At 43.0% G+C, this 17,035-nt stretch overlaps 1 protein-coding gene across 4 annotated transcripts in view; it reads left to right on the top strand.

Moving 5' to 3' along the window:
- The window catches only part of LOC115469475 (trifunctional purine biosynthetic protein adenosine-3-like), an 85,293-nt gene that overhangs the window by 18,088 nt on the left and 50,170 nt on the right, over nucleotides 1-17,035 (top strand). For all 4 annotated transcript variants that reach the window (XM_030202163.1, XM_030202161.1, XM_030202164.1 and 1 more), the window contains exons 3-8: nucleotides 465-560; nucleotides 5,991-6,165; nucleotides 9,185-9,296; nucleotides 10,768-10,836; nucleotides 14,521-14,646; nucleotides 16,358-16,445. In XM_030202163.1, the coding sequence (XP_030058023.1) occupies nucleotides 465-560; nucleotides 5,991-6,165; nucleotides 9,185-9,296; nucleotides 10,768-10,836; nucleotides 14,521-14,646; nucleotides 16,358-16,445 (666 nt within the window). The remainder of the gene's footprint in view (nucleotides 1-464; nucleotides 561-5,990; nucleotides 6,166-9,184; nucleotides 9,297-10,767; nucleotides 10,837-14,520; nucleotides 14,647-16,357; nucleotides 16,446-17,035) is intronic.

The following is a 17,035-nucleotide window of genomic DNA, read 5'->3' as shown; positions in this document are numbered from 1 at the left end:
TTTAACAACCGACTCCCAAAATTCTTAAAAACTTAACAACCGGCTCGTGAGAGCCTGCTCCAGCACACCACTGGATATACCTGTCCTGTTACTTTGCTGTCCAGTGCTGCAGTTGCCACAGCCAAAACAGGATTTCTTCTTCATAATTGCACAGTGCAGCTCGGCTCAAGTTTGAACTGTACCTCTCAGAAGCCTCCTAATTTGGTCTTGCAATTTCTTGGGACTTGAAATTGCAAAAGAAGCACAATAGTTTCTGCATTGCACAGCTCAGACTCTTGTTTTGGCAGTGGTAGATAATAACAACAACAAAAAAAAACCTTAGCAGAGCACAAAATCAAATCTCAGGTGCTAGATTCCTTCCCTAACTGACATTAGCTCCATTATTACATAGTGCTGTTGATTCCTGGTAACACATGCATGTTCCATGATTAAGGTTTCCCATCTTGTTTTATTTTCTGTTGCAGAGATCCCAGTCAGTGATCACGCTGCGGTCACCCAGTTCTGCAAGGAGAATGACATTGCTCTTGTGGTGGTTGGCCCGGAGGCTCCCCTTGCTGCAGGTAAAAAAAAAAAAAAAAATCAAAGTCCTAAATCTAATGGGTTTAGATTCTTTCCTGGAATTTGTTCCAAGTTAAGATAAGACTCTGCTTTTAAGATTTGGTGGTACATAGTCATAGAACTGTTCAGTATGAATTCCTTTTGGGTTTTTTTTTAATGTTTGACCCCTGCTCTACAAAATTAAATATTACGAGCCTGCAAATTTTAGTTCCCAATTACTATTTGCAGTTTTTTTTTACAAATCTCTCTATATAAAAGGCAACACCAACGTTCTATGAAGCCTCCAGCCGGAAGTGTGAAGGGGGCGAGATATCCGGTTTCCCTATGAATGTCTGCCCCGCCCTCTCTAACACAGTCAGTGAAGGAAAACAGCAGAGCACGAAATCAAATCACTGGCTCTGTAACAGTGAAGGACTCAGAGTGGGGAGGGGAGAGAGGCCAGAGGGCAGGGACACACACACTCCCACATGCACACAGAAGAAAACATTGCTAGCCCCCATTTCATTTGCATCAGAAACGGGGCTTTTTTACTAGTTGCAAATAACACAGAAATGTGGCACCAAGTGATTCGGTACTACTATTTTTAAAAAGTTGTTACTGACTCCTACGACCTTAAGTTAGATAAAGACAATGCTATGATTGAACAAACACTCTGACTTTTTAAACCCTTACTAAGCCTGTGGTCTGTCTACAGTATATTCAGCATCCATAGGCTACTCTTAAGCAGCTTTCTGAGCATTTTTAAATGTGCAGACAATTCACCCCCAAAAGGGAGAAAGAGGCTATTTAAAAAAAAAAAAAAAAAATTATAAACACTTCCACCTAGAAGTTTCAGCTGTGAGAAACATTAAGAAATATTGCAGAGCGTTATGCCCCAATTAATGAAAGATGTTATGTTATAGGGGATTTGCCAACTCTCCCTCTCATGTGAGATTCAAGGCAAGAAATAAATCAAAAATAAGACTGATACAATCATCAGGCATAACAAAGCATATTCATAAAAAGAAACTTAATAAACAATAGGAAAACACATCATACAAACAAATGTCTTTAAAGCCTTATGAAAAAATAATTACATTTTCAGTTGATGGATCTCAACAGGAAGACTGTTCCAGAGGGTAACAGCTAGAAAACATAAAGAATGTGAAAAAACAGTCTTGGAACTAACATCCTTTGCAGAAGGAAAAGCCAACTCTAGATAGTTCCACCCGTCAGACCTGTAATTAACATTTAGAACCTCGATTGCCTGAGATAAATTCTCAGAACAAGCACCTTTTAATATTTTAAATACCAAAACACATTTTAAAAGAAATCCTAACCTGAACTGGCAGCCAGTGCAACTCTCTTAACAGAGGAGAAACATGATCCAGCCTTGACTTACAAACATCAATCTGGATGAGGAGTTTTGAACCAATTGAAGTTTAGAAATGTACTTTGCTGTCACCCATAAGTACAAAGAATTACCATAATCCAATAGGGCTAAAATAGACAGTTGTACGAGAACTCTGAAATGGTCTCTCAAATTGAGCCCAGCAGCTGAAGTTGTTTTAATTTTAATTCCTGGTAACAATAGACTGGGAAATATCAGATTGATGTAAACCAAACCATAACATTTTAGTTTTGTCTGCATTCAATTTGAATTGTATAAAAGTGGACCAGTCTACAATTTTACTAATACTTTTATCAGGGGCGTATCTGAGGTTCGGCGGTAGGGGGGGCAGGGGCTAGAGTGAGGGGGCACATTATAGCCCCCCCTACCGCCGTCAGCCGCCCCCTACCGCCCCCTACCGCCATCAACCCCCCCCCCCACCACCGCCGTTAACACTCCCTCCCTCCCCCGCCTACCGCCGTCACCTACCCCGAGGTCCGCTTCCTCCGGCTTTTTAAAATATTGCTTCAGCTGGCAGGGGGTTGGGGTCCCCCGCCAGCTGAAGCAATATTTTAAAAAGCCGGAGGAAGCGGACCTCGGGGTAGGTGACGGCGGTAGGCGGGGGAGGGAGGGAGTGTTAACGGCGGTAGGGGGGTCCGGGGCAAAATCTGCGGGGGCCCAGGCCCCTGTGGCCCCACGCAGATACGCCCCTGACTTTTATGAATAGTTGACTAAATTGACTCTGCGTTCTGCCTAGCCGGGATTAAAATGAAAATGTCAGCATATGGCAATAATAACTCTCTTGGTTCCAATTCAGTTTGATCTAGTGTACTCATATAAAGATTATATAAAAATGGGGAAACGGGGGAGCCCTGAGGCACCACACATGGAGAGGTCCAGGGAGTTGAATATCGATCATCCTTTAGAACAAGATACTGTATTTGACAGAAAAGATTTGAACCAAAGAAAAACAGAATCCATCATTCCCCTACCAGATGTTGAGATGTCAAAGTACAAAAGCACCATTTCACCGCCCGACACAAAACTTGCTTGATTTCAGAAGTCAGAGACAGAATTTCTATGCTGTGGAAAGGATGGGACCTGTTTTGAGACCCATGAAGCAAGTCATTGATGTAATCTGATAACTGAGAACCAACTACAGATTTGACCAGCTTGGTTAGAAATGGGATGTTTGTAATAGGTCTGAAGTTTGAAACCTAGGACAAATCGTCATCTGCCTGTTTAGAAATTGGAGTCAGTACAATATTCCCCATATCCCAAGGAAACCAACCCAAGGCAGGAGTAGTGTTGACAAAAGAAACAAGCCAATTCAGTAAATCTAAAGAAGGATCTTTCAGAAAAAAGAAGGCAAACTAAAGGACAGTTAGAGCGAGATAATCTGTTTATCAAAGGAAGTAGGGTAGATGCCGAAACGGAATGAAAAACAGCCCAAGTTCTATCAGCTGGAATATTATCAGCATCTGCAACTAAATCAGTATAATGATGTCCAAACACCAAATCATAATCGAAAGAGTGAAAGGTAACATTTCAGTGGTAAAATAAGTATCCAATGCCTCAGCAGAAGGCTGAATGTTACCTCTTTCATTTGGTACTATTAAATTATAGTGTAATAAACTGAACAACTTTCTTAAATTAGGCCTTTCTAAACCTAGCGACGAGTAATAAGTCACCCACCAAGGTGCCCCCACACATACACACCTTGCTCCCACAACCATTCGGCCAGTACTTCTTCAACATTCGTACATCCATTTTTGCTCCCCTCCAAGACCACTTTCTTCACCCGGTTGTCAATGTCCCAGTTTCTAAAAGACCACTTCAGCCCACTCCATAAACCTCCATTTCCCACCCAACAGTTCTAGTTTCATCTACTGCTCCATTGTTTCTGGTATCTGTTCCTAGGATGAAGATGATATATTCGCTTTTCACTGTGTACGCTTCCTCCTTGATCGACCCTCTCCAGCCTGTGTGCACCAGCCTTTACCATGCTCTCAGCTGCATCCACTCGCAACTCCAGGACATTTATTTATTTTATTTATTTCAGGTCATTTATACCCCGCCTTTTGCCGCAGTTTTGCAGCCCCAAAGCGGCTTACAATGAACTAAGAAAATAAATACAGTTACAGTTACATTCAAATAATTAGAGCGGGAGAACAGGATAAGAAGGGAAAGGTAAGGGAGACAAAGATGGGCAGCAGAAGGCCAAGGGGGGTGATGGAAATTCAGTCTGACACGAACAGGACCAGCAAGGTGAGTGAAGCTTCAAGTCTTTATAGCTCCTTGTGGTTTTCCTGCACAGTCCGCACTGCTATAGTTGTATCCTAGATGGGGGCTCCCTAGCAGTCAGTTTTCAGGATGGATATTCGTGAGAGAGATTTTCATGTACTGCCTCCACTGCATGCAAATCTCTGTCATGAACATCTTGAAAACCTGATGGACTGGGGAGTCCTTAGGACAATTTTTGGAACCACTGCCCTTGACAGTGATGGCCACCCTGAAGAGAAACCTCCACCAATACTGCAACTTCTGAACCTCCAGAAACTGGGTAAACTACTACTACTTAACGTTTCTAAAGCGCTACTAGGGTTATGCAGCGCTGTACAATTTAACATAGAAGGACAATCCCTGCTCAAAGAGCTTACAATCTAAAAGACGCGTGGGCAGTCAGACCGATAGGGGCAGTCAAATTGGGCAGTCTGGAATTCCTGAAAGGTAAGAGTTAGGTGCCGAATGCAGCATTGAAGAGGTGGGCTTAAGCAAAGACTTGAGGATGTTGGCGGAAGGACTCGGGGAGGTTGTTCCAAGCATAGGGTGAGGCGAGGCAGAATGAGCGGAGCCTGGAGTTGGCGGTGGTGGAGAAGGGTAATGAGAGGAGGGATTTGTCCTGTGAACGGAGGGTTCGGGCTGGAACGTAAGGGGAGATTGAGGGTAGAGAGGTAGTGAGGGGCAGCAGACTGAGTGCATTTGTAAGTAAGAAGGAGAAGCTTGAACTGAATGCAGTATCTGATTGGAAGCCAGTGAAGTGACCTGAGGAGAGGGGTGATATGAGTATATCTGTTCTGGCGGAATATAAGACGTGCAGCAGAGTTCTGAACAGATTGAAGAGGGGATAGGTGGCTAAGTGGGAGGCCGGTGAGTAAGTTGCAGTAGTCAAGGCGAGAGGTAATGAGAGCGTGGACGAGAGTTCGGGTGGTGTGTTCAGAGAGGAAAGGGCGAATTTTGCTGATGTTAAAGAGGAAGCGACAGGTCTTGGCTGTCTGCTGGATATGCGCAGAGAAGGAGAGGGAGGAGTCAAAGATGACTCCAAGGTTGCGGGCAGATGAGACGGGGAGGATGAGGGTGTTATCAACTGAGATAGAAAGTGGAGGAAGAGGAGAAGTGGGTTTTGGTGGAAAGATGATGAGCTTGGTTTTGGACATGTTCAGTTTCAGGTGGCGGTTGGACATCCAGGCAGCTATGTCGGATAAGTAGATGCTGACAATACTTTACACCTCATAGACTGTCACAAATATTTAAGATGGGATCAACGGCTCGCTGGCGTCAAGGCGGGGGTCCAGGTACTTTTTGGCACATAAGATTGGCATATCCTAAAATTCATAACATTTGGTCTGCTCTTCATTCTCAACCTCTTCAGTGCACTCCAGGGCTTCCCACTATTAAACTGGATACCTACCTGGAATGTACTAGGTTGACCATCTGGAACAGAGTGTTTGACTATGCCAGGTCCTTCAGGTGGTATTATAAGGCGCTGCTCTTGAGTAAAGACCAGGGTTTAGTTAAGAGCCAACTAAGGAAAAAAAAATCTTCAATTCTGCATACTGTGATTTTGAAATTGATACTGCATCTTACCACACTTTTCCATCATCAGGGCTTGTTAGTAGGACTGTACCCGAACATAAACAATGTCTTTTTTGGTGTTTTTTCAAAAGTAAATGACTTCAAAACTTCAGTTAGCCCATGTTAGAGAGGTAGAATATCAAATCCATATGTGGCTAGTAATGTTTGTGGTTGGTATACGAGTGTAACATTTTCTGTTTGTTGCTAGGGTTGGTCGATGACTTGACCTCTGCAGGTGTGAAATGTTTTGGTCCTACAAGCCAAGCAGCACAGCTGGAGGCCAGTAAAAGTTTTGCCAAAGACTTTATGGATCGTCATGGGATCCCAACGGCTCGATGGAAGGCCTTCACTGATCCTCAGGAAGCATGCAACTTTATTACAAGGTAAACATTAGCCCTCCTTTATAAGAGGAATGGTTTGTAGAAATGTCATTTCCATGCTAGTTGTTTCTGAAGTACACACTGCAGTCATCATTCCCATTCTGGCCTGGTATTGACAGGAATGCATAATTCAGTCTGTAAAATGCTGTTTTTTTGGACACGCGTGGTGTTAACTTGTATACGTGTTCCAGTTCTCATTTACTTCATCAAGCGCAGTTCCCTGCAAAAATCTTTACACCCTGGTACAGTTTTCACATTCTGCTGTTTATAAAAAAAAAAAAAAATAGTGTAGAATGTATGAAAATAGTGTTTCACTAGTCTACACATACTCACATTTATAAGGATTTTATATAATTGCAGGATGGTGTGTACTTATAGTTGTGTGTAGGATGTGCATTTATGTTTTGTAAAATACGTGAGTATACAGAGTACATGCTCACATTTAAGTGTAAATCTATTTTTGCACTACTAGAGTGGTTCTGAGTTCTCATTTTATAAAGGTACATTGGTACCTGCGTTGCCTATAGATTTAAAATAGTGTATTTTTGGATTCCTCCATATCCACATTTTGCAAATCCAAATTAGCTTTAGTTCCAAAATAGCCATTTGAGGCCCATAGTTAGAGCCCACCTGTTTTGGATCAAGTTTTTACATAGTAACATAGTAGATGACGGCAGAAAAAGACCTGCATGGTCCATCCAGTCTGCCCAACAAGATAAACTCATACAGTGGGGGAAATAAGTATTTGATCCCTTGCTGATTTTGTAAGTTTGCCCACTGACAAAGACATGAGCAGCCCATAATTGAAGGGTAGGTTATTGGTAACAGTGAGAGATAGCACATCACAAATTAAATCCGGAAAATCACATTGTGGAAAGTATATGAATTTATTTGCATTCTGCAGAGGGAAATAAGTATTTAATCCCTCTGGCAAACAAGACCTAATACTTGGTGGCAAAACCCTTGTTGGCAAGCACAGCGGTCAGACGTCTTCTGTAGTTGATGATGAGGTTTGCACACATGTCAGGAGGAATTTTGGTCCACTCCTCTTTGCAGATCATCTCTAAATCATTAAGAGTTCTGGGCTGTCGCTTGGCAACTCGCAGCTTCAGCTCCCTCCATAAGTTTTCAATGGGATTAAGGTCTGGTGACTGGCTAGGCCACTCCATGACCCTAATGTGCTTCTTCCTGAGCCACTCCTTTGTTGCCTTGGCTGTATGTTTTGGGTCATTGTCGTGCTGGAAGACCCAGCCACGACCCATTTTTAAGGCCCTGGCGGAGGGAAGGAGGTTGTCACTCAGAATTGTACGGTACATGGCCCCATCCATTCTCCCATTGATGCGGTGAAGTAGTCCTGTGCCCTTAGCAGAGAAACACCCCCAAAACATAACATTTCCACCTCCATGCTTGACAGTGGGGACGGTGTTCTTTGGGTCATAGGCAGCATTTCTCTTCCTCCAAACACGGCGAGTTCAGTTCATGCCAAAGAGCTCAATTTTTGTCTCATCTGACCACAGCACCTTCTCCCAATCACTCTCGGCATCATCCAGGTGTTCACTGGCAAACTTCAGACGGGCCGTCACATGTGCCTTCCGGAGCAGGGGGACCTTGCGGGCACTGCAGGATTGCAATCCGTTATGTCGTAATGTGTTACCAATGGTTTTCGTGGTGACAGTGGTCCCAGCTGCCTTGAGATCATTGACAAGTTCCCCCCTTGTAGTTGTAGGCTGATTTCTAACCTTCCTCATGATCAAGGATACCCCACGAGGTGAGATTTTGCGTGGAGCCCCAGATCTTTGTCGCTTGACAGTCATTTTGTACTTCTTCCATTTTCTTACTATGGCACCAACAGTTGTCTCCTTCTCGCCCAGCGTCTTACTGATGGTTTTGTAGCCCATTCCAGCCTTGTGCAGGTGTATGATCTTGTCCCTGACATCCTTAGACAGCTCCTTGCTCTTGGCCATTTTGTAGAGGTTAGAGTCTGACTGATTCACTGAGTCTGTGGACAGGTGTCTTTCATACAGGTGACCATTGCCGACAGCTGTCTGTCATGCAGGTAACGAGTTGATTTGGAGCATCTACCTGGTCTGTAGGGGCCAGATCTCTTACTGGTTGCAGAATGCAAATAAATTCATATACTTTCCACAATGTGATTTTCCGGATTTAATTTGTGATGTGCTGTCTCTCACTGTTACCAATAACCTACCCTTCAATTATGGGCTGCTCATGTCTTTGTCAGTGGGCAAACTTACAAAATCAGCAAGGGATCAAATACTTATTTCCCCCACTGTATATGTATACCTTACCTTGATTTGTACCTGCCTTTTTCAGGGCACAGACGGTACAAGTCTGCCCAGCAGTATTTCCCGCCTCCCATCACTGGCTCTGGCACAGACCGTATAAGTCTGCCCTCCATTATCCTCGCCTCCCAACCACCAAACCCTCTTCCCCCCACCTGCTCTGCCACCCAATTTTGGCTAAGCTTCTGAGGATCCATTCCTACTGCACAGGATTCCTTTATGCATATCCCATGCATGTTTGAATTCCGTTACCGTTTTCATCTCCACCACCTCCCGCGGGAGGGCATTCCAAGCATCCACTACTCTCTCCGTGAAAAAATACTTCCTGACATCTTTCTTGAGTCTGCCCCCCTTCAATCTCATTTCATTTCCTCTCGTTCTACCGCCTTCCCATCTCTGGAAAAGATTTGTTTGCGGATTAATACCTTTCAAGTATTTGAACGTCTGTATCATATCACCCCTGTTCCTCCTTTCCTCCAGGGTATACATGTTCAGGTCAGCAAGTCTCTCCTCATACGTCTTGGAACGCAAATCCCATACCATTCTCGTAGCTTTTCTTTGCACTGCTTCCATTTTTTTAACATCCTTTGCAAGGTACGGCCTCCAAAACTGAACACAAATACTCCAGGTGGGACCTCACCAACGACTTGTACAGGGGCATCAAGTTTTTATGTTTTATGAAATGAGTTTGAGTGTCTTACACTGGTCTCTCTCGATCACAGTGCAGATTTCCCAGCTCTGGTTGTGAAGGCGAGTGGCCTTGCAGCAGGGAAAGGAGTGATTGTGGCTGCTAATAAAGGGGAAGCCTGCAGGGCTGTTCAAGAAATTATGCAGGTGAGTGTGTCTTCTGCCATTTGCAGTGATGACTGTAACATGAGGACAGCTCAAGGTATATGACTTAGTCTAATAATGTCATGGTTGCAGCTAAACTCTGCAAGGCATTGAGGATCTTGCTTGGGCTTTCTTATTTGAATTACACTTGTGCTAGTTGTGTTTTCTGGTTTGTTGTTTTGACAAAATGTTCACTCTACAAAGCACGTTGGCACTAAAACTTACAGAAAATGCGCTAATGTTCAAAAGGAACTGGGCAGCATTATAGACAATAGCTTGAAATCCTCAGCTCTGTGTATGAAACATTCAAAAAAAACTAAACGATGTTGGGAATTATTCAGAGAGAAATAGAAAATGGAGAATATTATAATGCTTCTGTATAGACCAATGCTGCAACTACATCTTGATAATTGTGTACAGTTCTGGTCACACCATCTCAGAACAAAGTAGAATTGGAAAAAACATAGAGATAAGCAACAGAATGAAATAAGGAGATGGAGTGACTCCCTTATGAAGACAGGATGAACAGATTATGGCTCTTCAACTTGGAGAAGAGATGACTGAGAAAGGAGTACGAGAGTTTTACAAAATCATGAGCAGGGTGGAATAGGTAAATAGGGATCCATTATGCCTTCAGACTGCATCGGGACTACAGGGCGCCCCATTAAACGAACAGCTAGCAGACTTAGGACAAATTGGAGAGTTTTTTTTTTCCCCCCCATTCAATGTACAATCAATCTGTGGAATGTGTTGCCAGAGGATGTGGTCAGCTTATCTAACATAGATGGGTTTAAAAGGGATTGGAACAGATTGCTAGAGGAGAAATCCATAAATAATTTTTAGCCAGATGGACCTCAGAATGCTGCTCTCATCACGGGGAGGGAACTGCAAGAAGCAGATCTATTCTATGGGATCTGCAATGTACTTCCTAATGACCTGGATTGGCTGCTGTCAAAGAGGGGATGCTGGGCTTGATGGACCTATGGTCTGACCCAACTTGGCATTACTTACCGGGTATGTTTTATGTAACACTAGCAAAACATGCCCGTTTCTGGAGCTTATGAAATGGGCACTAGCAAGGTTTTCCTCCCGAACCCCCCCTCCCCACCTCAACGCTCAAGTCCACCTTCATCTCCGTTGTGAAGCCACTGACGCCATTGCTCCGCCCTCACTGTGTGACGCCATTGCTCCGCCCTCGACGTCATCATGTTTGATGCGAGGGCGGGGCCAGGTGGCTTCACCACCACGAACTCCACGAAGCTTCCAACCCGAAGGAACTGACGTCAGTGTCCTCAGAACGTTGAGGGTGAGTTTTATTATATAGGATTTTATGAGCATATTTTAATTTCACTTAAAAGCCAGTTAAGCTTTTAAGCACTAACACTTGAACCAGAAAAGAGGTGTTCTTTTATGAGAAATAGGGAATATGACAAATCAGAATAGTTCTAATCCGTTCTTTGTATCTTTTTTGCAGAATAAAGCATTTGGGGCGGCGGGAGAGACTGTTGTTGTTGAAGAGCTTCTGGAGGGAGAAGAGGTGTCTGTACGTAAACATGAAATTTAAAACTGAGTGGAGTTCTTTCAAGGGTTAATAAGCATTGTTTTGTTTTTAGACTAGCAGTACTTTGAGGCTTGCTCAGAATCATAGGAGCTAGCTTTTCAAAATAATTGGGTGTGCTAAACCCAGTGGAAATGACCCCTTCCTGGACACAGTCAAATATTGGAGGTGCCCAAGCACCCACAGAACTGGCTTTTATGCTCTGAATAATTAACTTGCTTGTCTTCTTTTGGCAGTATTCTAATTCTTTATTTTTTTCTGAATATTTTGTTTCACTTTTTTTTTTCTGTTTATACATATATGGCCACTTATTTTATACAGAGTTTCTTTTGAATCTGTATCAGCCGTCTGCATTATTTTCTTGTTTTACATTTATAAATGTATCAAAAATTAGCCCTGTAATTCCTTGGTGTACTTTAAACTCCGAATGTGTGATTGGCTGAATAGTAGTTTTAAGTAAGAGTATCTTCTCGGGAATTACCTGAGTTATTCAATAGCAGTGCCAGCAGAATCATTTGCATAATTCAGGTGGCAGTTGTCGACTGGATTGGATGTAAATTTTAGGTTTACTCACCTTTTTGAGCTTTAATCAGGTACTGTCATGAAACACCTAGCCGCACGCCTGGGGTTATCCCGTGGCCACTTAGAGGGTCTAACCCCAGCACAGCTCAGGTCTGCCTGCACCTACCACTCGTGCTGTACACTAGCACCCTCCTCCCACTAACTGGGTCACAACCGCCTCTGGACGAGTCTCCTGCTCTCAAATTATCCCCAGTGATTTCTAGGTTACTGGAGTCACACTCCCAGTGGTCCTACAGTTCCCAGAAAACACTCACAGACCCAACACACAAACCACTAAGATTCTTTATCAGTCCAGACAAGCAGGGCGAACAAACAATTATGTTTGTTCTCTTAAAAACATTGAACAGTGGAACAAAATAGTGCAAACAGTAAACAATAACAGGTAACTGAACTATGTATCAATTATAACACTATCTAAACATCTGTATACTGCCTTAACAGTACCTGGGAAGATCAGGATGTATAATTCACCGAGCCTCAGCAAAGAGGATCTGTCTCTCTTTTGTCCCGGGCTAAGACTGAAGCAACAGCCAGCAACAACTGCTGGGTAAATTCAAACTCCAGGCCAATCAGAGCCCAGTCAACAAGATTTCAAATATATACTGCTTCTTGCTTCCTGTTAGTGTCAAAGTAAAGAAAACACTCAGTTCTCTGTAACAGCTTTACAGCAAAGAAATACCACCTGCTGGCCAAATAGGAGAAATACACTTCAGAACATAATCTATGCAGGAAAATATCCAATACATTGTACAGGCTTAAAACACACTGTTCCTTCACAGGTACGCTCTGGGATACAGATGATATTAAATTAAAAATACATACATAGAAGTTATACTGTAAACCCTCTGGGGCAGGAAAATAAGTTGTACTTGAAGCACTGAAGGTGAGATGTAGGGATATGCTTTTATGGTTCATTTGGCCCTTTTCTATCTTCCAGAATGCTTTGGTTCATTTAACATTATTTGTGGTGGTAAAATCTTAGCACATACAAACCAACTTGGCCCATGTTAAGTCATAGGTTAATGTGTGCTTAAATCGATTTTAGTGTGCAGTAGATTTTTTTAAATGCAAAATACACGCTAACAAGTACAAGTTACTAGTGAAGTGATGTGCTCCTTGTCACAGAGAGGGTCTGTGGGAGAAGCTGGCTTCCCTGGTTCTTAGCCTGTAACAAGTAGGCTGCTCCTCCATGTAATTTCTGAGAAGATTGTTTTAGTTTTTGAAAACGTCTCCTTAACATCACCTACCACTTTGAAACTAAAACAGGGCAGTACCGGGCTGCTGCTTTCTTGAACCTTCTTACAGAGCTCACTGGGATATGTGTAAAACGTGTTATTTCAAACTGGAAAGTGGAGTCTGGAAAGTTTTTCACTAATTGAAAAGTGCACACATAGCGCCCACTTTATAGACTTGCTCTCTAACATCTAGAATAAGGCACCTCCTCACATAAATACAAAATTCTGCTTAAGCGCTACTTTGTAAATATGCGTAAATCTTACATAGTGTGTATTTCACAGGTAGGCATACATATGGGCAGCGTCTTGGCAGAAGCATGGATGGGACACACTTGCATACATAGGGGTGAATTCTATAAATTGTGCCTAAAAACGTGGCGCTGAAAACCCCCCACTTAAGCACTATTCTGTAAGCTGCGCCTAAAGTTGGGCACTGTTTATATAGAAAAGCGCTGAAAAATAACCCACTTAAGCACTATTCTGTAAGCTGCGCCTAAAGTTGGGCACTGTTTATATAGAAAAGCGCTGAAAAATAACCCACTTAAGCACTATTCTATAAGCTGCGCCTAAAGTTAGGCACATTTTGTAGAATAGTGCTTAAGCACTAGGGTCGCACATAAATTTAAGCACGTCCATTTGCACCAGTGAAAATGTGGTGCAAATGCCTCTGCCTAAATTTACGCACAGAACTCCATTCTCTAATTGCGCACACAACTGGAATCCATACCAACACTCTGCTCTGAAGCACCGATGACCCTCCCATTTCTGCTCCCCCTTTTCCATGACACGCATACAATTTAGGCGCGTACATTTTAATTTCAGTTGCCGCCAATAATTACTATCAGTTGTGGACATCTCTAGCGTTTAGTGTAAAGCAGTTAACCAGCTCTGTGGCTGGCATAAGTTCACGCCTAAAATATAGGCATGTATATACTGGTTATGCTGGCATTCTGTAAAGGAACGTAGATGCCTAAATGGAGGCGCACTGTTTTTGAATTGCCCTCACAGAAGGTAATTCTATAAGGGGACACCTACCGTAGACGTTCTGGAAAAGAGCCTATTTTAAAGCCTGTAAAGAAAAGTAGGCACCTAGCATAAATGGCAGAAAACACACCTGTATTTAATTTGTGAAAACTTGCCTGGTGTATCTCCTTGAACCTAAATTGCAGAAGACTAATCTGTGTGCATAATTATGCACCCCACCCAAACTCTGCTCATGTGTATGCCCACCTGGAAACTGTGCTGTTGCATCTTGACATACTGATTAGCTAAAAATGCCAGATTTGCCCTCTAGGTGGGACATGATGGTACAATTTCTCCTTTCTCATTCACAAACTTGTTCATGTCTGTGTGGGTACTTTGGTAGGAAGAGGCCTGGTAAAGTGTGTTTCAGTAGGGTGGCAGAGGCTGTGCAGGTGGGAACTGTTCAGGGGAGGGTTGAGTGGTATTGTTTATATAGCTGTGCCTATCTTGGGACTATAGGTTTGTGTATCAGATGGGGAGGGGGTGGAATCCCTGCCTTTTGACCTTTTTAATTATTCTTTCTCTAGCCTCCTTGCAGCACTCACTTCCTTAACATCTCCTGCCTTCATCCTCCTCTCACATTTGCTCTCCCTTGCACACTTCTCTTTCCCAGACGTACAAATAATACTGGATGAACCCTCCACAACTGACACCCCTTGGGTAAAGCGTGCCTAAAAATGAGGATGCATAAGACCCCACTTCAGTGTGTAAATTTGCTATAAGGATAAATAGTGTCATCTGCCTCTAAGTCCTAAAAAGCAAACTAGCTCCCCTCCCCCCCCCCCCCCCCCATGTTCTGTAATTTACCAGATTTATGTTTTCTGTGCAGTGCTTGTGTTTTAGTGATGGTATCACAGTTGCTCCCATGCCTCCAGCTCAGGATCATAAAAGACTGATGGATGGAGACCACGGGCCTAACACAGGAGGAATGGGTGCTTACTGCCCCACCCCTCAGGTAGGTGTGCACTGGGGCTTTGGTGCGTCTTAAATGCATGAAGGAAAGAGATTGATAAGCACAGCTCAGGAGAGAGGGACTTAGGGGTGATGGTGTCCAAGGATCTCAAGGTGACGAAACAATGCAACAAGGTGGTGGCCGCGGTCAGAAGGATGCTAGGCTGCATAGAGAGGGGTGTAACCAACAGAAGAAAGGAGGTACTAATGCCCCTCTACAAGTCATTGGTGAGGCCCCAGTTGGAGTATTGTGTTCAGTTTTGGAGACTGTATCTTGCTAAAGATGTAAAAAGACTTGAAGCGGTTCAGTGAAAAGCGACCAAAATGGTATGGGGTTTGGCATACGAGGAGAGACTTGAGGACCTGAACATGTTTACCCTGAAGGAAAGAAGAGACTGGTGATGTGATATAGACATTCAAAAATTTGAAAGGTGTTAATTTACAAACAAACCTTTTCCAGAGATGGGAAGGTGGTAGAACTAGAGGACATGAATTGAGGTTGCGGGGGAGGGGGTGGAGGAACTGACGAGAATAATGTTCGGAAGTACTTTTTCACAGAGAGGTTGGTAGAAACCTGGAATACACTCCTGTGGGAGGTAGTGGAGATGAAAATGGTAACAGAATTCAAAAATGCATGGGATAAACACAAAAGAATCCTGTATAGAAGGTACGGAACCAAACAAGCTTAGCGGTGATTTAGATGGCAACACCAGTAATTGAAAAACGAAGCCAGTGCTGGACAGACTTCTATGGTCTGTGCCCCAGTGATGGCTAGAATGATTCAGCTTCTGTAACTGGAGAACAAGGCCAGTGCCAGTCAGACTTCTACAGTCCGTGCCCTGAAAATGGCAAGGACAAATCAAGACCAAGTATACTTATCATATACTATGAGTTTATCTTGTTGGACAGACTGGATGGACTATACAGGTCTTTATCTGCCATCATCTACTATGTTACTATGCCGTAGCTTTTATTTGAAAATGTTTTGAGGGGTGTGTGTGGGGAAATATGGAGGTGAGACTTAAAAAGAATTAACTTTTCTTGTGTGTAGCAGGTTTTCCTTTAAAAAAGCTTCACCTGCCTTCGGTTACATGAGGCTGGGGGGTATCGTGGAAGTGATATGCCTGCTGGGGTTCACAAATAGAACAAAGCAGAGATGACTGAATCCTGTAGTAGGTGTTCTTGGCACCTTGTACTCAAAAGCTGCCAACAGATCTAGTTTTGAGTGACCAAAATATAGAAATAGCCTGGTTCTTGGACCATGCAAATGTCTCCTGAATATTCATTGCAGACATCTTGGAAACCAGGTTTGTTTGCATGCTTAAAGAACCAGAATAGAGACCCCCCCCCCCCGCCCTAGAGAGAACTTGATTTTTGCCATACCTCCATTTTGATGCAAGGTATTGAGGCGTCCTGCTTATGAATGTCACATGAAAACATTATATGGTGCAAATATGGTATTTTAATAATAAAGTTTTCACAAATTTCCAACATTAATATTTCCCTTCCTTATGTCAACTAGTTCTGAGCAGTCCATGCTAGTACTAATTTGTGAGTAGTCCTGGAAGGAGTGTAGTATGCATTTGTGGGGGGGGGGGGGGGGGGGGGGGGGCTGTCCACATAGCCTGAAGGCCCCTTAACACTATCTCCAGAAAAAAAATGCGTGATGAAATATTTGAGTGGCTTTTAAATCTACCTTGACAATGTTTCACAAGGTTTCTGAAGACTTGCTGCTTAAAATCAAAGACGCTGTTCTGCAGAAAACAGTGGATGGGATTAGAGGTGAAGGAGCATCTTATGTAGGTGAGTATACATACCTACATTGGATCATTGCTTCCTGGGTGAAAGACAATAATAGAATGACTGTGCAGAAGAGAGCACGCTTACGCTTAGTGTTATTTCAGTACGTATTTATTAGTAGGACTGTCTATCAGATGTGCTGCTCAGTTCCAGGCACACATAGTAGCATTAATTTGAAGTCTGCTAGCCATTGATGGCACTGGAAGTTTGTCTCGGTGAAAGCTTCTTCACTAGCTGTGAGGTTGGTAGGGGTTTTATTAAAAGGGGGAAAATGAGTAATTAAAAAAAAAAAACAGGCATGTCTTTGGAAGAGTTTTTTTTTTTTTTTATGGCATGACTTTTTATTACATTCGGAAGTTATTGGGTCCTTCCTGTGACCTACACTTGAGTCACTTAGGATCGGATGTACTTAGAAATCATCTAAATGGGAGAAACCCCTATAAGGATCTACCTAGTTGTAGGTGACAAGAAGGCATTTAAATGGTGGCATTCCAGTCATTTATTCATGCAAGTGGGCTTTTAAGCATTTAAATGACCACTTATAGAATTCAGACTAGTGGAAAAATACATACCATGGTCTGATAGTGTGTGCA

This window comes from Microcaecilia unicolor, chromosome 4, assembly GCF_901765095.1.
Source record: "Microcaecilia unicolor chromosome 4, aMicUni1.1, whole genome shotgun sequence".
NCBI lineage: Eukaryota > Metazoa > Chordata > Amphibia > Gymnophiona > Siphonopidae > Microcaecilia > Microcaecilia unicolor.
The sequence above is the reverse complement of the archived record's forward strand: the minus strand, read 5'-3'. Positions and strand labels throughout refer to the sequence as shown.